This window comes from Anolis carolinensis, chromosome 3, assembly GCF_035594765.1.
Source record: "Anolis carolinensis isolate JA03-04 chromosome 3, rAnoCar3.1.pri, whole genome shotgun sequence".
NCBI classification, from domain to species: domain Eukaryota; kingdom Metazoa; phylum Chordata; class Lepidosauria; order Squamata; family Dactyloidae; genus Anolis; species Anolis carolinensis.
The window spans coordinates 50164459-50185391 of NC_085843.1; the positions used below are offsets into that span (position 1 = coordinate 50164459).

At 39.3% G+C, this 20933-nt stretch overlaps 1 protein-coding gene across 1 annotated transcript; it reads left to right on the plus strand.

The window, feature by feature from the left end:
• The first annotated feature begins 4902 nt into the window (after positions 1–4902).
• abhd10 (abhydrolase domain containing 10, depalmitoylase) lies at positions 4903–14651 on the plus strand. Its single transcript, XM_003219118.4, has 5 exons — positions 4903–5065; positions 8633–8816; positions 9185–9296; positions 10192–10329; positions 11378–14651. Exons 1-5 carry the CDS (start codon positions 4993–4995, stop codon positions 11711–11713), a joined length of 843 nt encoding a protein of 280 aa, XP_003219166.1. The 5' UTR covers positions 4903–4992; the 3' UTR covers positions 11714–14651.
• The last annotated feature ends 6282 nt before the right edge of the window (positions 14652–20933 follow it).

Sequence of the window (20933 nt, forward strand, 5' to 3'; positions counted from 1 at the left end):
GGAAGGCATGTCCAAACCAACAAGGGCCAGCCCTGCCTACTTCACTGCAGGTCAGTATCCATAGGATTACGATCTAAATGACATTCCACTGGATGCCAACAAAACTGCAGGGAAAGGTACTTTGCAGGTCCCATCATCTCTCAAATTCAGGTTGGCTGGAGGAAGCTGAGGCTGGATTTACACTGCCATATAATCCTGTTTCTGAATCCATATTATCTGTTTTGGATTCTATGGCAGTGTAGATAGGGCTCCAGTCTCTAGTCCAGGCATGGTCAAACTTCAGTCCTCCAGGTGTTTTGGACTTCAATCCCAGAGTTCCTAACATCCTACCAGCTGGGTTGCTGTGAGTTTTCCAGACTGTATGGCCATGTTCCAGAAACATTCTCTCCTGACGTTTCACCCACATCTATCGCAGGCATCCTTAGAGGTTGTGAGGTTTGTTGGAAACTGGGCAAGTGGGGTTTATATATCTGTAGAATGTTCAGGGTGGGAGAAAGAACTTGTCTTGTTCTGTCACGCACTGGGCCTGTAATTATTGTCTTTTTGTATAGGACGTATACTTTATGCCCAGCGGGAAGCCAGGGCGCCTAAAGAGAGGTTCTTGAGGATTTCCTTGAAAAGGATGGCCTTTTGAGTCTTTAATGAAATAACAAAGTCTTTATTGATGAACAAATAATAAATCTTCAAGGAGTCAAATAACACTTCAAGGTTTCCTTAATAAACTGATGACTTTTCAATCTTGTCCCCAGGGGACAGACAATTAGCTTTGGATAACTGTGCTTTTTCTATAAGAAAATCCCCTTATAACCTCTCCCAGGCTGTCTATTATCTGGGCCTAGCTGATGTGGGACCCACTGCTGACTCCAAATGCATCTGGGTATCGAGTGGACCTACCAACCAAGGCTTGCAGATTTTTCAGCTGGGGTTCCATGGATCTGTGGTGCTGTTCCCTCTCCGAGGTTTCTCTGGAAACTTTAGGGCTGTTTCCCCCAGGAGCTGTGAGGCTGAGAGCTCTTAGCCAGAACCTTTGGGACCTTTCCCCTGGAATTTCTGTTTCTGATTCCTCGGATGTTCTATATCCCCGGATGTTCTATATCCTCAAATGTTCTTGAGATATGAAGCTTTTCTATGGGACGAGCTGGTCTACGTCCTATAGCTTAGCTTCCTTAAGAGAGACAGACTTAAAAATGGCTCCTTCCCTCCCAGAGCCCTGAACAAGGGGCGGAACCAAACTTGATGATTGACGGGCGGCCTGTCCTATGACTGCAAACATTAGCAGCAAGAAAATTATGTCAGAGCTTTTGGTACAGCCGTACCAGCACACGTCTGTTTGAGGCAAGTGTGAATGTTGCCATTGATCACCTTGATTAGCATTGAACAGCCTTGCAGTTATTCAATTCTACACATTCCACATAGGGACCACCAAATGCAGCGCCCAAACACGAATAATTTATTAATGACTTAGATGAAGGGTTGGAAGGCATGATCATCAAGTTTGCAGAGATACCAAATTCGGAGGGATAGCTAATATTCCAGAAGACAGGAGCAAAATTCAAAATGATCTTAACAGATGAGAGAGATGGGCTGAAACTAACAAAATGAAATTCAACAGGGACAAATGCAAGATACTCAACTTAAGCAGAAAAAATGAAATGCAAAGATACAGAATGGGGGATGCCTGGCTCAATAGCAGTATGTGTGAAAAAGATCTTGGGAATCCTCTTGGACAACAAGTTAAACATGAGCCAACAATGTGATATGGCGGGGGGGGAAAGCCAACGGGATTTTGGCCTGCATCAATGGGAGTATAGTGTCTAGATCCAGGGAAGTCAGACCACACCTGGAATACTGTGACCATTCTGGGCACCGCAACTTAAAGGAGATGCTGACAAGCTAGAAGGTGTCCAGAGGAGGGCTCTTTAAGCAGCCCTATGAGGAGCGGCTTAAAGAGCTGGGCACGTTTAACCTGCAGAATAGAAGGCTGAGAGGAGACATGATGATCATGTATAAATATGTGAGGGGAAGTGATAGGGAGGAGGGAGCAAGCTTGCTCTATGCTGCCCTGGAGACTAGGACGCGGAACAATGGCTTCAAACTTCAGGAAAGGAGATTCCACCTAAACATTAGGAAGAACTTCCTCACTGTGAGAGCCGTTCGGCAGTGGAACTCTCTGCCCCAGACTGTGGTGGAGGTTCCTTTTTTGGAGGCTTTAAAGCAGAGGCTGGATGGCCATCTGTTGGGGTGCTTTGAATGCAATTTCCTGCTTCTTTGCAGGGGGTTGGACTGCATGGCTCATGCAGTCTCTTCCAACTCTATAATTCTATGATTCTATGAATCAAGGAACATGAAAGGCACTGCAGACTAATTCATCAGAGAAGTCAGCCATAGCAGAATACCTGATGAACCAACCTAGACACAGCATATCATTTGAGAACACATAAATGCTGGACCACTCTAACAACCTCAATGTCATGCTACACAGAGAAGATATTGAAATCCACAAGCATGTGGACAATTTCAACAGAAAGGAGCAAACCACGAAAATGAACAAAATCTGGCTACCAGTATTTAAAAAACCCTCTAAAATCAGGACAGTGAATAAAGAACAACATTCAGGAATTGCAGACATGAATCAATCAGATCCAGCTAACACCTCCCAACAAAGGATTCCCCCAGGCAGGAATCAGCCAAGCTTTGAAGCTGCAAAGCCATTCAATGCTAATTAAAGTGATGAGTTGCAACATTCACACTTGCCTCAAACAGACAAGAGTTCTACCCTGGACTTTCCACAGATATATAAAGCAGGCATTGGTTAAACCGATCCTGAAAAAGGCGTCCCTTGACCCGTCGGTTCTTAACAACTACCGGCCAATTTCGAACCTTCCCTTTTTGGGCAAGGTTCTGGAGCGGGTGGTCGCCTCGCAGCTCCAGGGGTTCCTGACAGAGACCGACTATCTGGATGCATTGCAGTCTGGGTTCAGACCCGGTCATGGTACGGAGACGGCTTTGGTCACCTTGGTGGATGACCTCCGCAGAGAACTTGACAGGGGGAGTGTGACCCTGTTGGTTCTCTTGGACATCTCAGCGGCTTTCGATACCATCGACCATGGTATCCTTCTGGGATGGCTCTCCGGAATGGGTATTGGGGGTGTTGCTTTGCAATGGCTTCGCTCCTTCCTGAAGGGCCGTTCCCAGTTGGTGAAGCTGGGAGACTCCTGCTCGGACCCCTGGCCATTGACCTGTGGGGTCCCGCAAGGTTCTATTCTGTCTCCCATGCTTTTTAACATCTACATGAAACCGCTGGGAGAGGTCATCCAGAGTTTTGGAGTTGGGTGCCATCTCTATGCAGATGACACTCAACTCTACTACTCTTTTCCACCAAACTCCAAGGAAACCCCTCGGATCCTTGACCGGTGCCTGGCCGCTGTGATGGACTGGATGAGGGTGAATAAGCTGAGACTTAATCCTGACAAGACAGAGGTCCTCCAGGTCAGTCGTGCGGCCGATCGGGGCATAGGGTGGCTACCTGTGCTTGACGAGGTTGCACTCCCCCTGAAGGCGCAGGTCCGCAGCTCGGGGGTCCTCCTGGACTCATCGCTGACGTTTGACACTCAGGTGTCGGCGGTGGCCGGGAGGGCCTTCACACAACTAAAACTTGTGCGCCAGCTGCGACCGTACCTCGTGAAGTCTGACTTGGCCATGGTGGTCCACGCCTTAGTCACCTCCAGGTTGGATTACTGCAATGCACTCTATGTGGGGCTGCCCTTGAAGACGGTTCGGAAACTTCAGTTGGTTCAGTTATCAGCAGCCAGATTAATAACAGGAGCAAATTATAGAGAGCGGTCAACCCTCCTATTTAAACAGCTCCACTGGCTACCGATAAGTTTCCGGGCCCAATTCAAGGTGCAGGTTATTACCTATAAAGCCTTAAACGGTTCAGGACCTGCCTATCTCCGTGATCGCCTCCTCTCCTACGAACCAACGCGAGCCCTGAGATCATCCGGGGAGGCGCTCCTCTCGCTCCCGCCTTTGTCTCAAATGCGGCTGGTGGGGACGAGGGAGAGGGCCTTCTCGGCAGTGCCCCCCCGGCTCTGGAACTCTCTCCCTAAGGAGATCAGGTTAGCTCCTTCCCTGCCCATTTTCCGTCGGGAATTAAAAACATGGTTGTTCCAGAGCGCGTTTGAATGAACAGGCCCAATACAGCTGGCATTAGAATACTTCTCTCTGTTTTAAAAGCATACGGCACTTTATCACTCATTTCCATGACACAGCACTTTATGAAACCTGTCCCCGCTGGTTTGTTTTTAATTCTCTGATTTTACTGCTTGGATTTTAATGTATTGTCTATTATTTATTTTGTGAATCGTTGGAATGTTTTTGGTCAAATACCTTGTGTTGTTGTTTTCGGGCTTGTCCCTGTTGTGAGCCGCCCCGAGTCCCTTCGGAGAGATGGGGCGGGATATAAAAATAAAGTTTATTATTATTATTATTATTATTATTATTATTATTATTATTATTATTATTATTATTATTATAAACCCCACTTGCCTAGTTTCCCACAAACCTTACAACTTGCCATAGATGTGGGTCAAACGTCAGGAGAGAATGCTTCTGGAGCATGGCCATACAACCCGGAAAAACTACACCAACACAATCCAATCTGTGTTGGATTATATGGCTGTGTAGATGGGGCCCCAGATACTAGTCATTTTTATCCCAAAAGACAATAATGGGGGCGGGGTGGAAAAGAGGCAAAAACAACCCGGAAGCTCATTCTAACACAAGTAGCCATCACTCTAACATTTGAATGATTTATGTTCCCCTTGGAGGCTTCTCTCTAGCAGAGATAAGAGGGATATAGAGCAACAATAGAGCTGAGCATATCCGGCGCTTGCGCAGTGACAGTTTCCTCCTCCCAGCAATCCCGGCGCATGCTCAGTGGCTCACGGGGCGGCCAAGGAAAGGGGTGTGTGCTTCGGCCCTCTCTGGCGGATGGCGCTCTCCGGGGCTGCGAGGCTGCTGTGGCGGGAGAAGCTGCGCTGGGGGCCGGCCGTCTCCCGGCTGGGTGAGTGAGCGGCTGAGGGGGGAAAGGAAAGGGCCTGAGGCTGTGAGGAATGGTGGGAATTGAAGTCCAAAACACCTGGAGGGCCCAAGTTTGCCCATGCCTGGTGTAGAAACACCTGGAGCCCTCTACTGCCCAACCAACCTTTCCATTGTGCCTCCCCCTTTCCTTAATATTAAAGAAAGGTAAAATTATCGCCCTTGGGCACCCTTTTCCTTATAGTCCCCCTGCCTCCCAAACCTGCCATAGTCCAAGCATAAAGTTTTATACTAGTTTCATTTGCTTTTGATTCTTAAAAATAGTTGTTTTAGGGCCCTCCCATACAGCCCAGTATCCCAGAATATCAGGGCAGAAAATCCCACGATATTAGCTTTGAACAGCTAATTATAATTATCAGAGTCCACACTCAGATAATGTGGGATTTCATAGACTCAAAGAGTTGTAAGAGACCTCATGGGCCATCCAGTCCAGCCCCTTGCCAAGAAGCAGGAAAATCTCATTCAAAGCACCCCCAACAGATGCCCATCTAGCCTCTGCATAAAAGCCTCCAAAGAAGGAGCCTCCACCACAGTCCGGGGAAGAGAGTTCCACTACAAACAGCTCTCACAGTGAGGAAGTTCTTCCTAATGTTCAGGTGGAATCTCCTTTCCGGTAGTTTGAAGCCATTGTTCTGCGTCCTAGTCTCCAGGGCAGCAGAAAACGAGCCTCCTCCCTATCACTTCTCACATATTTTTGTACATGACCATCATGTCTCCTCTCAGCTTTCTCTTCTGCAGGCAAAACATGCCCAGCTCTTTAAGCTGCTCCTCATAGGGCTTGTTCTCCTACCCTTGATCATTTTAGTTGCCCTCCTCTGGACACTTTCCAGCTTGTCAACATCTCCCTTCAACTGCGGTGTCCAGAATTGGACACAGTATTCCAGGTATGGTCTGACCAAGGCAGAATAGAGGGATAGCATGACCTCCATGGATCTAGAGAGTATACTCCTATTTATGCAGGCCAAAATTCCCTTTGGCTTTTTATTTTACCGCTGGATCACACTGTAGGCTCATGTTTAACTTGTTGTCCATGAGGACTCCAACTCCAATATCAAGGATTTTCTGCCTTGATATTCTGGGATATAGGCCTGTTTGGAAGGGCACTCAGAGGAAAGACAGAACTGGCAAAACTACTTTTGTGTACTCCTTGTTGAAAAAAATCCTGTGAAATTCGTAGGGTCACCGTAAATCGACAGACAACTTGAAAACACATCAAACTCACATAAGCAGGTGTATCTTGACACCTGTAAGATGTACAAGGAGTGAGGCCCCTTCCAGTCAGGCCCTATAACCCAGGATATGATCCCAAGTTTTCTGTTTATCCCAGATTGTCTGGCAGTGTGGACTCATATAATCCACTTTAAAGCAGAAAACCTGGGATCAGAACCTGGGATATAGGGCCTGTCTGGAAGGGCCCTGAGTTGCAGGACTTGCTAATGGCAACATTCACACTTGTTTCAAACAGACAAGGGTTCTTTCTTCTACCCTGGATATTTAATAATAATAATAACTTTATTTTTATACCCCGTCTCCATCTCCCCGCAGGGACTCGGGGCGACTAACATGGGGCCAAGCCCAGATAATCACAATAAAACAGATAAAATACATACAGAACAAAACAAGCATCATCAATGAAAAAAATCTAAACAAAATAAAACACAATTTTAAACAGTAATGTAGTGATTATGTAAAAACCACTATATAAGAGCAAAACAGCAATTAATAAAAGGACTGAGAAAAAGTGAGAGGAGTGTATAATTAAAAACCTAATGGGGTAGATAATAAAATGCTGCAGTGTTAACTGAGATTCGGAGGTGGGGTAGATGAGAGATTATTTCCAACTAAAGAGGCAGAGAGACAATACATCAGGCACGGTGGTTATCAATGTGTGTGTTTGGGGGGGGGGATCTTTCTTAAAGGCTGATAGGGTGGGTGCTTGCCTAATCGCCCTAGGAAGGGAGTTCCAGAGCAGAGGGGATTTCACAGATACACACTCCACTTGCTTCATTGCAGCAGAACCTTTAAACTGAGGATATACTGCCCTATCTCAGGACTCAGGGCGGTTTCCAACATAAAGCAAACATTTAATTCACCATACAATGTAAACATAATAAAAATAATAAACATAATAAAACAAGAACATACAATTCAAAACAATCCACAAAAGTTTTGTGCTCCATCAAAGGTTCAATATACCAGTGATCAGAGTTTCAGAGTGGACATGGCACAACAACCCATTGGAGGACTCTTGTAAGCCTCTCTTTTCTCAGTCACAGCAGCATTATCTATAATGTTGCGATTGCAACCAAGCACATGATTTGCACATTTGAAAATTAATTGTCATTTCAAAATCTCCAAAAGTTATTCAATAAAATTAGGCTTAAACGAGGGCCCTTCCACACAGTCATATAACCCAGAATATCAAGGCAGAAAATCCTAAAGTACCTGCTTTGAACTGGGTTGTCTTAAGTCCACACTGCCACAGTTCAAAGCAGAAAATGTGGGATTTTATTCAGCTGTGTGGAAGGGGCCCTAGAGAGATTCTTAATTCCTGTCTTTGCTTCAACAGTGTAAAGTAATGAGACTCAGTTGTGCCTGTCTTTAGATGTTTAATGGTAATACAAGATGCAAGAGGCAGGTACATTTTGCAGATGGTTGTAGCTTAGAAGTAAAATAATACTTGCAATGGATTAGTTCTATCCACAGAATAATCCTTGACTTATCCACAAGTCATAACAAAATTCATAATTTTGGCCCCAAAAGCTGCTTGCCGTCAACCCATTTATGAGGCTGACATATATAACCATATTTTGTAGATATGTTCTTTAATCTTGCTTCTTTGTCGTGAAAATAAGAGAGATTAGTTCCTTACTACAAAGGAGAAGAGCAGTTCAATATGCTCTAGCAATGTTTTTTATTCATAACTAACAGTATGTATTTATGATATGAAACAACCAGGTATTTTAAGCCCTGTTTAAGTAAACAAAAACATTTTGAACCTTCTGAAGACCACTTGAAAGTTTCTTCCAGAATGTAGCCAAAAATGTTTTTCTTTCTTTCTCTACCTTTTGGTTTTCTTATCATTTTGTTGATGTTGTTTGGTGATTTTGGTGATGCATATATGTTCACTTTAAATTGTTTTGCTGTTTGTGCGTGCTCAGTAAGAGATTCTGGAGGCAGCTGCTCTGTTGAAGGTAGATACATACAACAACAGTCGGATCAGCTAGAGTGGAATCCCATTCTTTCCCAGATCCAGCTTTAATGCATTAACTGCTGACATGACTCTGCAACCCAGTAGTGACAGTCTGTGTTGCTCCAGCCCTTTCCCCTCATCTTCCCATTCTTGTTGGTAAAACATGTAGAGCTAGATGGAGAACCGGGGGGGGGGGGGGGGGGGGGGAGGTGGCAGACATAAAAAGACTTTGTAAAAAAAACCTTCTTTGTCAGAGGCTTTGTTAACTTTGGTAGACCTATAATGTGTTTCAACAATATTTGCAGTGAAAATCTAAACGTTCAATTTTTTTCTGTGTAGGTTGCAGACAAAAATCATCTCCCAGTTTCCTTAACCGCGCAGATCTTCCAAAACTCGCCTATCATAAACTAAAAGGCAAGAACCCTGGAGTTGTCTTCCTTCCAGGTCTTTTTTCGAACATGAATGGTGAAAAAGCACTTGCACTGGAAGAGTACTGCAAATCAGTTGGCCATGCTTTTGTCAGGTATATTTTAAAAGAACAGGTTTGTGCTTAGTGTGACACATATTTCCCATTCCATTATTTTAAATATTCTGTTCACGGTGTCAGTGAATTATGTTTATTTTTATTTACATGTTTATTGCATTTATATCTCACCTCTCTCCTTATTCAGAACCTAAGATGGTCTTTTTTAAAAAAAATACAACTAAAATACTATGTTTGCAAAAGTTTTGCAAGAATTAACTAACTGCAATTAAAAACATGATTAAAGATATCAAAATGTTATTATTTAAAGCTATCTTGTTGCAGACATCTTTACCATACCATTATATGGTAGCCTTGTTAATTGCTGATTATACAAATCTATGTTTCCATTTTTATTTCCTCTGCAGGTTTGATTACAGAGGCTGTGGAGGTTCAGATGGCAATACTAAAGAAAATACATTGGGAAAGTGGCGGAAGGATGTTCTGTCCATACTGGATGAACTCACACAAGGGCCACAGGTTGATTGTCTTTGATTTTTAAATGAAGCAGTTCTCTTATGTTGTACTGTGCCCTATTTTGTGAATAAAATTGTGGGACATGTCACTATTGCTAACCTGAAAGAAGCAAACATACCCCTGACTTATGAAATCCATTGGCAGGAAATTAGTTTGTCTGGTTAATAAAGTTTAGTGTTCAGTTCTTGATATTCATCAGACTGTTCTGAAAAACTTTTTTAAAGAAACCCTTTTGGAAAATAGAATTGGACACAGCTGGAAAGTGTAGCTCTCCCAAATAATAATGTAAAAAAGTATGTACAGGCATTGAATGCAGTAAAACATCCACAAGCCCTAAACTGTTGGGGAAATTATATGTTATATAATAATAATACACTTAGAGGTGAAAGTTATGCAACATTGACTGGTTTGGACTATGGTATCTCAATTTAAGGAGCGGAGGGAGATGAGTGAGCCTTGTGTAACTGTGGCATGTAACTGCTTTTCATTTCAAATAAATGGCCTTCAACCTAGGAAGATTTCAATTAACCTGTTTTTCATGGCATTGGATCTATGAAAGTTTTGGTAAGATCTAGCATTTTAAGCCATGAAGATTGTTTATATCATTTGCTGTATTCCCTGTAATCCCTTTTAATTCCAGGAAAAGTATTTTGAACAACAGGAAATGATGAAAAGTCACTCACTTGGCTCAGAAATGTGCCAAAGGGGGGGAAAGGATAGAGCAATATAAAAATTCAAAGACATTTGGGAGTTTAGAGGAAAAAACAATTGGGAAAAATTGCAGATTTTTTTTGCCCCTGTGGGGTGAAGGGGATGCACTTGGCCCACTTCTGCATGCATAGAAAATATTTTGTGTGTTTTCCGGTCACAAAACCGCTAATACTAGTTTCATGTTAAGATTTTAGTTGGCTCCAGCCTGGGTGGATGGCTGATGCTTCACGCTGCAATTGCCCGTCCCGAAAAGGTAGCTGCATTAGTTGGAGTAGCTGTAGCAGCAGACCATTTAGTAGCGACTTTTCAGCAGCTTTCTGTAGAGGTAAGAGGAAATGCTAGCTTTGCTGATCCAAAATGTACACCTGATTTCTTTGTACTGTAGAAAACCATGTTGCAGATAACTATTATTGACAGTGCACATCAGTTGGAAAAAGAAGCTGTCCAAAGAACATTCTTTGCTCTTGGCCTTTCTCAAGACAAGGGTGGACAGCCAATATGACCACTGTTAACTGTACCACTCGCTGCCATCAAATTTCAGTAGCAGAAACAACTAAAACCACCAAAAAGAACAATGAAGATCTCTCTGCTTATTTCAAAATCTTTCTGGAGGCTTTCTGGAATGTAATTATCTTTTTCCAGTGGTTTTGAATGAGGTCCAGGGTTTGCAGAAATAGGTGAAAGGAGACACATATTGCTCATCACAGCTCCTGACAGTTGAAGAAGAAGAAGAAGAAAAACAACTTTTGTTATTAAAGATACTTCTTGTAAACATTAATAATAATTCCTAAATTAATTTAGATTAACCAGTTAGAAAGTTTGCTCAATTATACAGATGCTACCTAGAGCTGGAGGAACTGAACATTTTCAAGGGTACATTTGAATATAATTTCCTCAACCATGTAAATACTATTCCTCAACATACAACCTGCCCCTATAAAAACTTATCTTTCAAAATTTCCACATTATCAAAGACTTTGTAATAAATCTTACATTCATTGCTTTTGAGGCAAATGTCAGCAAGATACTTTCTTCTTTGTACTGATGAACTCTAGTGAATTGAAAGTAGATTAAAAATTTCAACAGGGGACTGATTCAGTTACATAGCTGCTAACCTACAGCTGCTTATGAGAATTATTTTATTAAAATAAAAGCAGCATCCATGTACTGTTCTACATTTCTGAAAAGGAGACATAATTAGTAAATGATGTTGTTACCTCAGTGCTTAGTTTTATATTGATAAGAATCCATAAGTGCATAGTAGTGATGTGTATATGTACTAACATTTGGGCCATTTTGCTTTAGACAGAATGTCGGTATCAAGGCCTTTCCAATAAGTGGTCTTGCAGTCTATCATTCATTTATCTTCCTAGGTCAAGAAAGAAATAGAAGAAAAAGGTGAATGGAGGATGCCAACCAAGCACAACGAAGAGGGGTTTTACTCTGTGCCATACGAACTTATTCAGGAAGCAGAAAATCACTGTGTTTTAAATAGTCCGCTTCCCATAAAGTGTCCTGTGCGACTCATTCATGGCCTAAAGGATGATGATGTGCCATGGCAGATCTCCATGAAAATTGCTGAGTGTGTTGTTAGTGGAGATGTGGATATTATTCTCCGCAAAGGAGGTGGTCATCGGATGAAGGAGAAGGAGGACATCAAGCTTATTGTATACACTGTGGAAGACTTGATTGAGCAACTGAGCACCTAGCATCAGGAGCACAAGAGTTGAAATGTCTCAGTCTGGAAGAAAATCAGTTCAGAGCATGACTCTTCAACTAGAGAGATCTGGAGCTTTACAAATATTTTCTTACCCTTTAAAATTTGTTAGTAAATACAGCTATCTTCTTAATGCTGCATTTGCACAAATTATAAAATGTGAAGGCAAGCTGCTGTTTAATCCTTTTCTTCCCAAAACAAATTACCTTTGCCCTTTATGCAATATGTGTCTTACATTTTCATACCCAGGTATATGTGTGCCAATAATTTTTGCCTTTTACCTTGTAATACAGTGTGACTTCTCCATCCCTTTTTTACACCTTCAATAAATATGCATAATAATGTTTTTTCTGCTTCAGTTGTGAAATGCAGCCTAAAAGTCCCTAAAATGTATCTGAATTACTCATGCATTACTTCTAGTCCAAATGAAGATGTGGGACAGTGGTCTTTTTAAAATTGCATTTCTTCATGTTGTTCCTTACATGCCAGAGTTAATTTTGATGAAGTGATTCACCTAAGTAAAGACAAAAACAATTGCATGACTTAACACATCTGTGCATTGAACAGGAATGATTTATAATTGGAAGTTGTGTGATCAGAAGTGTGAATGTGACTGTCAGTAACTTTGGTTGAACAAAATGAGTCTTTATTCCGAATGTGTTTAAGGGTTGGTCAATGTATTGCAGCAGAGAGAGACTTCTCATAGGTACCAGTGCGAAGGGTTAAATCTTTCCTTGTCTGTGCTTCTTCCTCTGCTTGATTTTAATTAGGAAAAATGGTACCTAATGTATTTTCAAGGAATAATATGACATGACATGCATATATTTAGGCCCTTATAGTCAAATTGTGTGATGTTTTACATATGTGCTGTTGAACACAGCTTTTCATTTGGAATTACAGTAGAGTCTCACTTATCCAACATTCGCTTAACCAACGTTCTGGATTATCCAACGCATTTTTGTAGTCAATGTTTTCAATACATCATTATATTTTGGTGCTAAATTTGTAAATACAGTAATTACTACATAGAATTACTGCGTATTGAACTACTTTTTCTGTTTAATTTGTTGTATAACATGATGTTTTGGTGCTTAATTTGTAAAATCATAGCCTAATTTGATGTTTAATAGGCTTTTTCTTAATCTCTCCTTATTATCAAACATATTCGCTTATCCAACATTCTGCCGGCCCGTTTATGTTGGATAAGTGAGACTCTACTGTACATAGGGATAGTATTAAGTCATAAATGTGTTTTTCATGGAAGCTAGTAAGAGAATTTGTTAGAGACTGCTGCTCTCTTTTTGGTAAACGTTCACTAGTGTTTTGCTGGAGAACATCATACTTGTGGAGCGAACTTCTCTATATTTCCTAAGCATGAGAAAGTTAGCTAACTTGTGATTGTAAATACATTTTAGTCATTGGTTAAGACCCTCAGTCTTTCCAATGAACAGGCATGGGTGATAAACACTTGTAAAAACCGCTTTGTTGTAAGTAATGCTAGTTTAAACTGACAATATTTTTAGTATGAAATAATACTGTTGAGTAAATTGGTTTGCATAGGCATTATTACTATGTCGTGTAAAAAGTATTTCTCACATACCTTTAAAAACTTTCTCTTATAGGATGTTTGTACCTTGCCTTGAGCAAAGGGGAAGCAGATTATTTGATGCTATTATTCGATTTTGTCAACAACAAAAGGTTGCTTGCACACTGTCAACACTTTGATGTGCATTTCTTAAGATGAAATTATTTATATTTCAAGCCATACAATAAGAGGCACTTCAGCTGTGAAGAAAGAGTTATTCACATATGCCATTAAAGGTCCAAGTGTATGATGAGTTAGTTGCAGTAAAACCTTCACTGATGAGAGCTTCTTATTGCTAGTTGTTGCAAGTAGAATTGGCCAAGAAGATGGCATTTCTTTAAAGGATAAGCTCTCTTTGCACATCAAAGGCCATTTCACTGGATTCTGCATGCAGTCATTTCAATTATGTGTTCTAAATTGCATGCCACATTTCTAATTTCAAGTCTGATTTCTAAAAAAATCTCTCAGTAGGTGCTAATCCCACTAGGACTCTTCATCTTGGAGTCTGGTGATGTGCCTTATGGATTTTCAGCACTTTGTATTTAGTTTCTCTGGAGCAAAGCAAAAAGTGGTTTAATAAGTTTGAGAAACAAGATGATGCATGCCTACACAAGCCTGGATGACTTGAGCATGTCCATGCAAGAACGTATACATGTGTTTGTATGATGGAATGATATGAAGGCATGATTGTGAAAGCAGTGGAACTGGTCTGCATGTGTTGAGTTTGGAAACATCGCAGTACAAAAATGTCATCAGATGCATTCTTAATGATGTTTTTCAATATGTCAAGGATGTGTTGTGTTAATGGGAATGGGAAATTCTGTATTTCAGTATTTTTGGTTCCAGACTGCTTAGACCTCCTCTCCTATGCTGTAAAGAGAGAGAAAGCTCATCATAGCTTACTCTTCCATTATGCACTTTTTAAAAAGGAATGTCTGTCTATTTATATATGAGCAGCTTTAAAATCGCTTGCATATTGACACCAAAAAGATCATTAGTCCAGTTATGCTTCAAAGTTACCATAGTTTTAGATCTTAATCTCCCACTTGCATGCCTTCCTCAGCTCTTTGTATTTCATGTGGAAAATGTGGAAATAGAATACTGTAGTACGTAGAAAGAAATGTAAGTAAAAAATGAAAAATTTCCAAATATATAACAATACTGTGCTAAAATGTGTCTTAAGGAGTTTGAATCCACTGTATGCTCTTTGAGGAGTAAAATGACTATGCACAAAATGATGATGAAGTGTAATGACAAAAAAGTTTTTTTCTTATTTTCCCTTCACTATAATATTATGCAGGTGCTCAGTAGCTTTAACAATAAACAGATGTTACATATTCTCTAATTCACTATGCTTATTATGGCACTCACTAATTGGGAATATGATGATCTAGAACAGGGGTCCCCAAACTTTTGAAGCAGAGGGCCGGTCCACAATTCTTCAGACTGTTGAGGGGCCGAATTATCATTTGAAAAAAAACAAAACAAATTCCTATGCATACTGCACATGTCTGATTTGTAGTGCAACAACAACAATGAAAAAACAATACAATATTTAAAAATGAAAACAATTTTAACCAACATAAACCTATCAGGATTTCAGTGGAAAGTGTGGGTCTGCTACTGGCCAATGAGATAGTCAAGTTAATTAGGATTGTTGTTGTTGTGTGCCTTCAAGTCATTTCAGACTTTGACTGAGCCTAAGTCTAAAATTAATTATTTATTTACTGCATTTATTTACTGCATTTATATCCCGCCCTTCTCACCCCAAAGGGGACTCAGAGCAGCTGTATGTACATACAATATATTATATTATTAGCATAACACAATATTAGCATTATATATTACTATATTGAACTATACCACTATACTATTATATAATATGTAATATATAACATATTATTAATATTATTATATGGTATTGTTTAAAAATGAAAACAATTTTAACCAACATAAACCTATCAGGATTTCAGTGGAAAGTGTGGGTCTGCTACTGGCCAATGAGATAGTCAAGTTAATTAGGATTGTTGTTGTTGTGTGCCTTCAAGTCATTTCAGACTTTGACTGAGCCTAAGTCTAAAATTAATTATTTATTTACTGCATTTATATCCCGCCCTTCTCACCCCAAAGGGGACTCAGAGCAGCTGTATGTACATACAATATATTATATTATTAGCATAACACAATATTAGCATTATATATTACTATATTGAACTATACCACTATACTATTATATAATATGTAATATATAACATATTATTAATATTATTATATGGTATTACTATTAGTATTATATTGTATAACATAATATTATTCTCAATATTATATGTATATACAATATATTACATTATTAAAACTGATATAAAAATATTATATTATAAAACTGAGGGCGGGGGCCAAGTAAGTGACCTTGGAGGGCCGCATCCGGCCCCCGGGCCTTAGTTTGGGGACCCCTGATCTAGAATATGAAAGTAGTAACATTTTCATTTAAAGCAGAGAAATGGCAATAGAACAGTGATTTGCATTTCCCCTATACATTTCATACAATAAACACAAGTAAGGATAGGCAGTAAAGAGAACCTGTCGTGTGGTCACTAGTCATGAAGTTAACTATAAAAGCATAACATAGACATAATTCAGGGTTTATGCATACATAGGTGACAGCAAAGCATTGCTGGTTTGGCTACAAATCTTTGGTTATAATGTCAGACAAAATCAGACAATGGTCATATAGGAACATAAATGTTTAATGACAATGCAAGATCCAGATGGCTTTTGTGTCCCTACCATCTGTGGAAATAGAGCTGTTTCATCTCTCCCTTGACAACAGCCCAATATAATAACCAGTGAAAACCATTAATTTACCTCTTAAGTAGAAACATGCTGAAATTTGATTTTTTTTATTCCAGATGTTATTTCTAGCTTTGTATGGTGTGTACTAGTTTTTTTTAAAAAAATGAGTGCATGTCTTAACACTGATACTGATTTTAATCAGAAAGATAGAAATAAAGATGGGAGTATCCCATGGGGTTGCCCTAAGTTAACGGGTTACTAGAGGGTACATATATATGCATCTGCTTTTAAATCTCACCAAACTGAATTTTGTTGGCCTTTTGGTGGAATTTTTTTTACCACTTAATCCTTTTATCTATACAGCTAAGATAAAAATACTATCATACTCTTTACTTATATTGTATGTATTCCTGAAATAAAAAGATAAAGGCACTGATTACATAGAATACAAAGGACATTAATCTAACATGTAGTTGATGCACAAAAGTAGAAAATGGGGGCAATGTATGTAAAGACACAAGCTCTTACATAAACCTTAGTTATGACAGTCTTTTTCCAGGGACAAATCTGCTGTTCAGCAGAGCTGCAGAGTCCAGAGGGAGTGATGTTTTCCTTCCTTTGTTTCATTAAAAATAAATAGAAAGCCGGGGAGTGATGCTGATTTGACCTCAAATGAGATATAAAAACGAAGACAAAGCATGGTTCTTTTTCACTGTACAGCTTGCAGAATTTGTCTTCATAATCATGTTCTATGACTACTAGACTGTGTTACAATTGAATTATGTGATCACAGGGCAAGGTGACCAGTGACAGAAATTTCCTTAACATTATAGCAATTTCTCCTTAAATAAAGATGAGCATGTTCTAATCTCTGGATTTCAATTAATTTATCTAATGCTTCTAGCTGTGACAGTCTTCATTAGGTTTGCCTTGCTAGACTCTTTGTATTATTGTTCTACAAATTTGACTAGGAAATAAAATGGTCCCAGCTGTCAAGACTGAAACAAGCTATTAACATTGATATGGATGCTGCTACAGTTGAATTTAAAATTTAGGTTAATTGTCAAATCCTCATAGATATTCACAGACATCTAGTAATACTCAGCTCATTTTTACAACAGTTTTTGTTAGAAATAACTTACTTGTATGCTAGAATCTAGCCTTTTCCTGCTTTATGATAGATTTTTTTCTTTGAAATGTGTGCAACATCTCATAATACTAACAGTAACACCGATGTAGGAATGATTGGTTTTAGAACTGAATATTGTGTTTCTGTTTTCAATGTGTATTACTAGAGACATTTTGAGCTTACTCTATTGAGTATAGCCTGTAAAATAATATTTTTCAGTTGATTTGCATTTCTTCTGCAAATATTCTGAATCAAGCTGAATCCAAAAGATACTCAATAGTTTCAATATAAGTTTGTGTACAGAGTTGTCCACACCAACAAAAGAATCTGTACCAACCAAAATACAGGGTTTTAACACATGATGTACATCCATTTTAATAGTGAAAGTGATTATCTTATACTTTAATGCTATTGTTAAAAACACACTTCCTGCTTTGCAGTTTCCAGGAAAATCCATTCTTTTGCCACTTGTGTCTTGGGGTGACATGGTAGTGGTACAAACAGCCCTTTGAAGGCAACCATAAGGCTGATGTGGTCCTCAGTGAAAATAAGTTTGACACTGGTATAAGGCAGCAGTTCTTAACCTGTAGATCCCAAAATGTTTTAGCCTACAACTCCCAGAAATTCCAGCCAGTTTACCAGCTGTTAGGATTTATGGGAGTTGAAGGCCAAAACATCTGGGGGCCTACAGGTTGAGAACCACTAGTATATGGCATAGTAGTTGCTGGTTGGTCCATGTGCTTTACAATCAGTTAAGCATAGTAAGGCTAGTTTTTTCCCTCATCTATACAGATTTTGTCATGCAACAGAAAGGTTATAAATATGCAATCCTTGTAGAAACCTAACTTACTACTTTCTGAATTCAAGTGTTAATGCTTATCGGTGTTCACTTTCTATGTCTTCATCACTACTTTTGTAAGATACTTCCCTTTTCTAGAGAACAGAAATAAAATTGTTCCTTTACATTACATCTCAAAAATCTATTTCTTTTCGGTTACCCTTCCACAAGCACAATACTATTCACAGTCTTTCTGGACAGGTCAGGTTTTAACCTACTTCCTGCCCTGTAATTTTTATGTTAGTTTTGCCCAGATAATTTTATGTGCCATTCTGACATTTGATATTTCTCTTCTTGCATTGCAGTTGTAGTTCTTAAAAGTACATGGAATATCAATGCACTTCAAAGATACTTATTTCTCTGTGGTGACTAACATATTGGAGTCCTTTGGGTCCTATTGAAAACACAGGATTGGAATGACATGTCTGAAACCCAATATTTTTTTCTTTCAGTAAAATTATATTGAACTATACATCATCCATTACTTGTGCTGTCTCCATCTGTCTCCTAAGCTAAAACGGTGTCCATTGTATGCCCATGGGAACAGCTTTCAGTGTCTGGTTTTGACAATATCCTGCAGGAGAAAAAAGTAACTGAAATAAAGGAAGTTATATTTTCTGTTGCTAATGGGGTTAAACTTTCTCATCTCAAGAAACCTGTTGAGAACTGAATAGCAGCATATTGTTTTTTTGAATGGTGGTACCTCAAATAGCCTTTTACCCCCATGACAACTATAAGCTTTAATATATGAATTTAAAGCAAGGTGTATGCATTAAAATCATATATCTATTCTGAAACAATCTACAATGGACCATGGAGTTCATTTCTCTAGAGTGCCAGAAAGGTAAACATATCTTAGTTGTCTGTCTGCACTGAAGCTAAGTATTTCTTTTCATTACCTGATATATTTGTTCAACTGTAGCAGCATGTTTGCAATGGGATGAGCAATAACAGTTTATGAGAGGAAATATTTCAGCCTTTTTTAAAAAAAAGAAATTTCCAGTACACAATACAGAAAGCTTCCAGGAAAATGAGGTCACCTACTGAATTTTTCATGTATTCAAACCCAAGAAGAGTGAAAAATATATAAACCACATTATTCATGCATCAGATCTTGGTAAAAGGACTAGAGAGGAAGGTTGACATTGGAAATCTGAAAATGGAATGGTCATGCAAAATAATTGATTGTTTTTTCTCTGTTCATGCTAAATACTGTGATCAGATGCACATTTTGTATAAATGGTTGGCACAATCTTAGGTATGCAGAGGTATTTTGATCTGTATTCTGAGTTGTACTCACTTGTGAGGGTCCTTAGGATTGTGTCCTTAAGAGTCTGTTGTCATTGTTTGCAGAAAGTCTCCCCTTGTTTGGTTCATGTTTTCCCCATGTTTCCCTCATTTGAAACGGGGAAAGAGTACAGCTACAGAGGAGGGGTACAAAATGAGAGAGAGAACACTACCTGCATCTCTATAAGATTTCTGCCACCCAATAATATTTTCCCCCTTTGCAGTGACTCAAAACTTCAGTTGAGCATTTAGGAACACAACTTAGGCATGAGAATAAAAGGAGCTAGCAAAGTTACCAAGGGGATACAAGCAAAGAGATGCAGAAATTTTAGGCATGAATTTATTGTATCAGAAGTGCGTTGAGAATACAGTTATAATGCATAGAAAAACCACAAACAAAGTTAAAAACTTGGCATTATACTAAATTTCCTTTGACCCGTAGCTGGCCACCTCATGTGCCTCATGCTATAAAAAGGTCCTCCATTGTGCATGTAGCAGAGCTCAGACTACATTGTAGTAAGTGGTCTGTGGTTTGCTCTTCTCCACACTTGCATGTCATGGATTCCACTTTGTAGCTCCATTTTGGCATGAATGATTTTAATGTCTTGCTTTATGCAATCCTAAGTGTTTGGATTGAAAGGAATTTTCATGGGGAAGGGCTCATTTTGACCCTACACATAAGTACACCGCTGGGATGTGTTGGCAAGGCAACAACGCTCAGTGTGATAAGAGTTAATAGAGAGAGCACCAATGATGAGGTTAATGAATGGTTTAGTGACCTAAAATATCCTCATGTCCTATCCACCTATCCTAAGTGCTCTTAGACTGATAGACATAAGGATCACTTTATCTCTACTGCTTCCCTTTACTCTTTTAATTCCTTAAAAATAATAGCTGGCTGCTGCATGCATGTACTTGTTATATAAAAAAAAATCCATCCGACATATAAAAATAAGAATGGAAAGATGTGATCTTTCTCAGCCCTACTTGTATTGTATGTGTAAGAATGGTTTGTTTTGTTTCTAATAATTGGGAACTGGGAATGTTCAAAACATATCCTTCTGGCCATCAACCTCAAATGATACTGGTCAGCACTATCCTAAAAACACCAGATCCCACATGGTCTTGGAAGCTAAGCAGGATCAACCCTGGGAAGTACTTGGATGGGAGATTGTCAACAAATACCAAATATTATTGACTATATTTTATAGGAAGGGACTTGGCAAGAAATATAGGTGTTGACATAAGTGAACAGGAGATTTAAAATGTATTTATGTATTTTTCCACCTTTCTTAAGTGAAGTAACAATTAATTGTCCCTCAACAAACTTTCGTCACATAACTTTCTTCACTATATCCAATGCGAATGATGATGAGAGTTGTCCTATAACAATGGGAGGTTTATAAAGTCTTCAGAAACATTAAGGACTGCTGGCAGTATATATGACCATATGTTTGGGCCCTACTAGCTGTAGAACCTCAAGATATTATATGAATATATACATTTGAGAAGGCTAATCTATCATTGGGTTTCTGGGTCCAAGAGTGTGTGATTTGCTTAGGATCATGCAGTGACTCTCC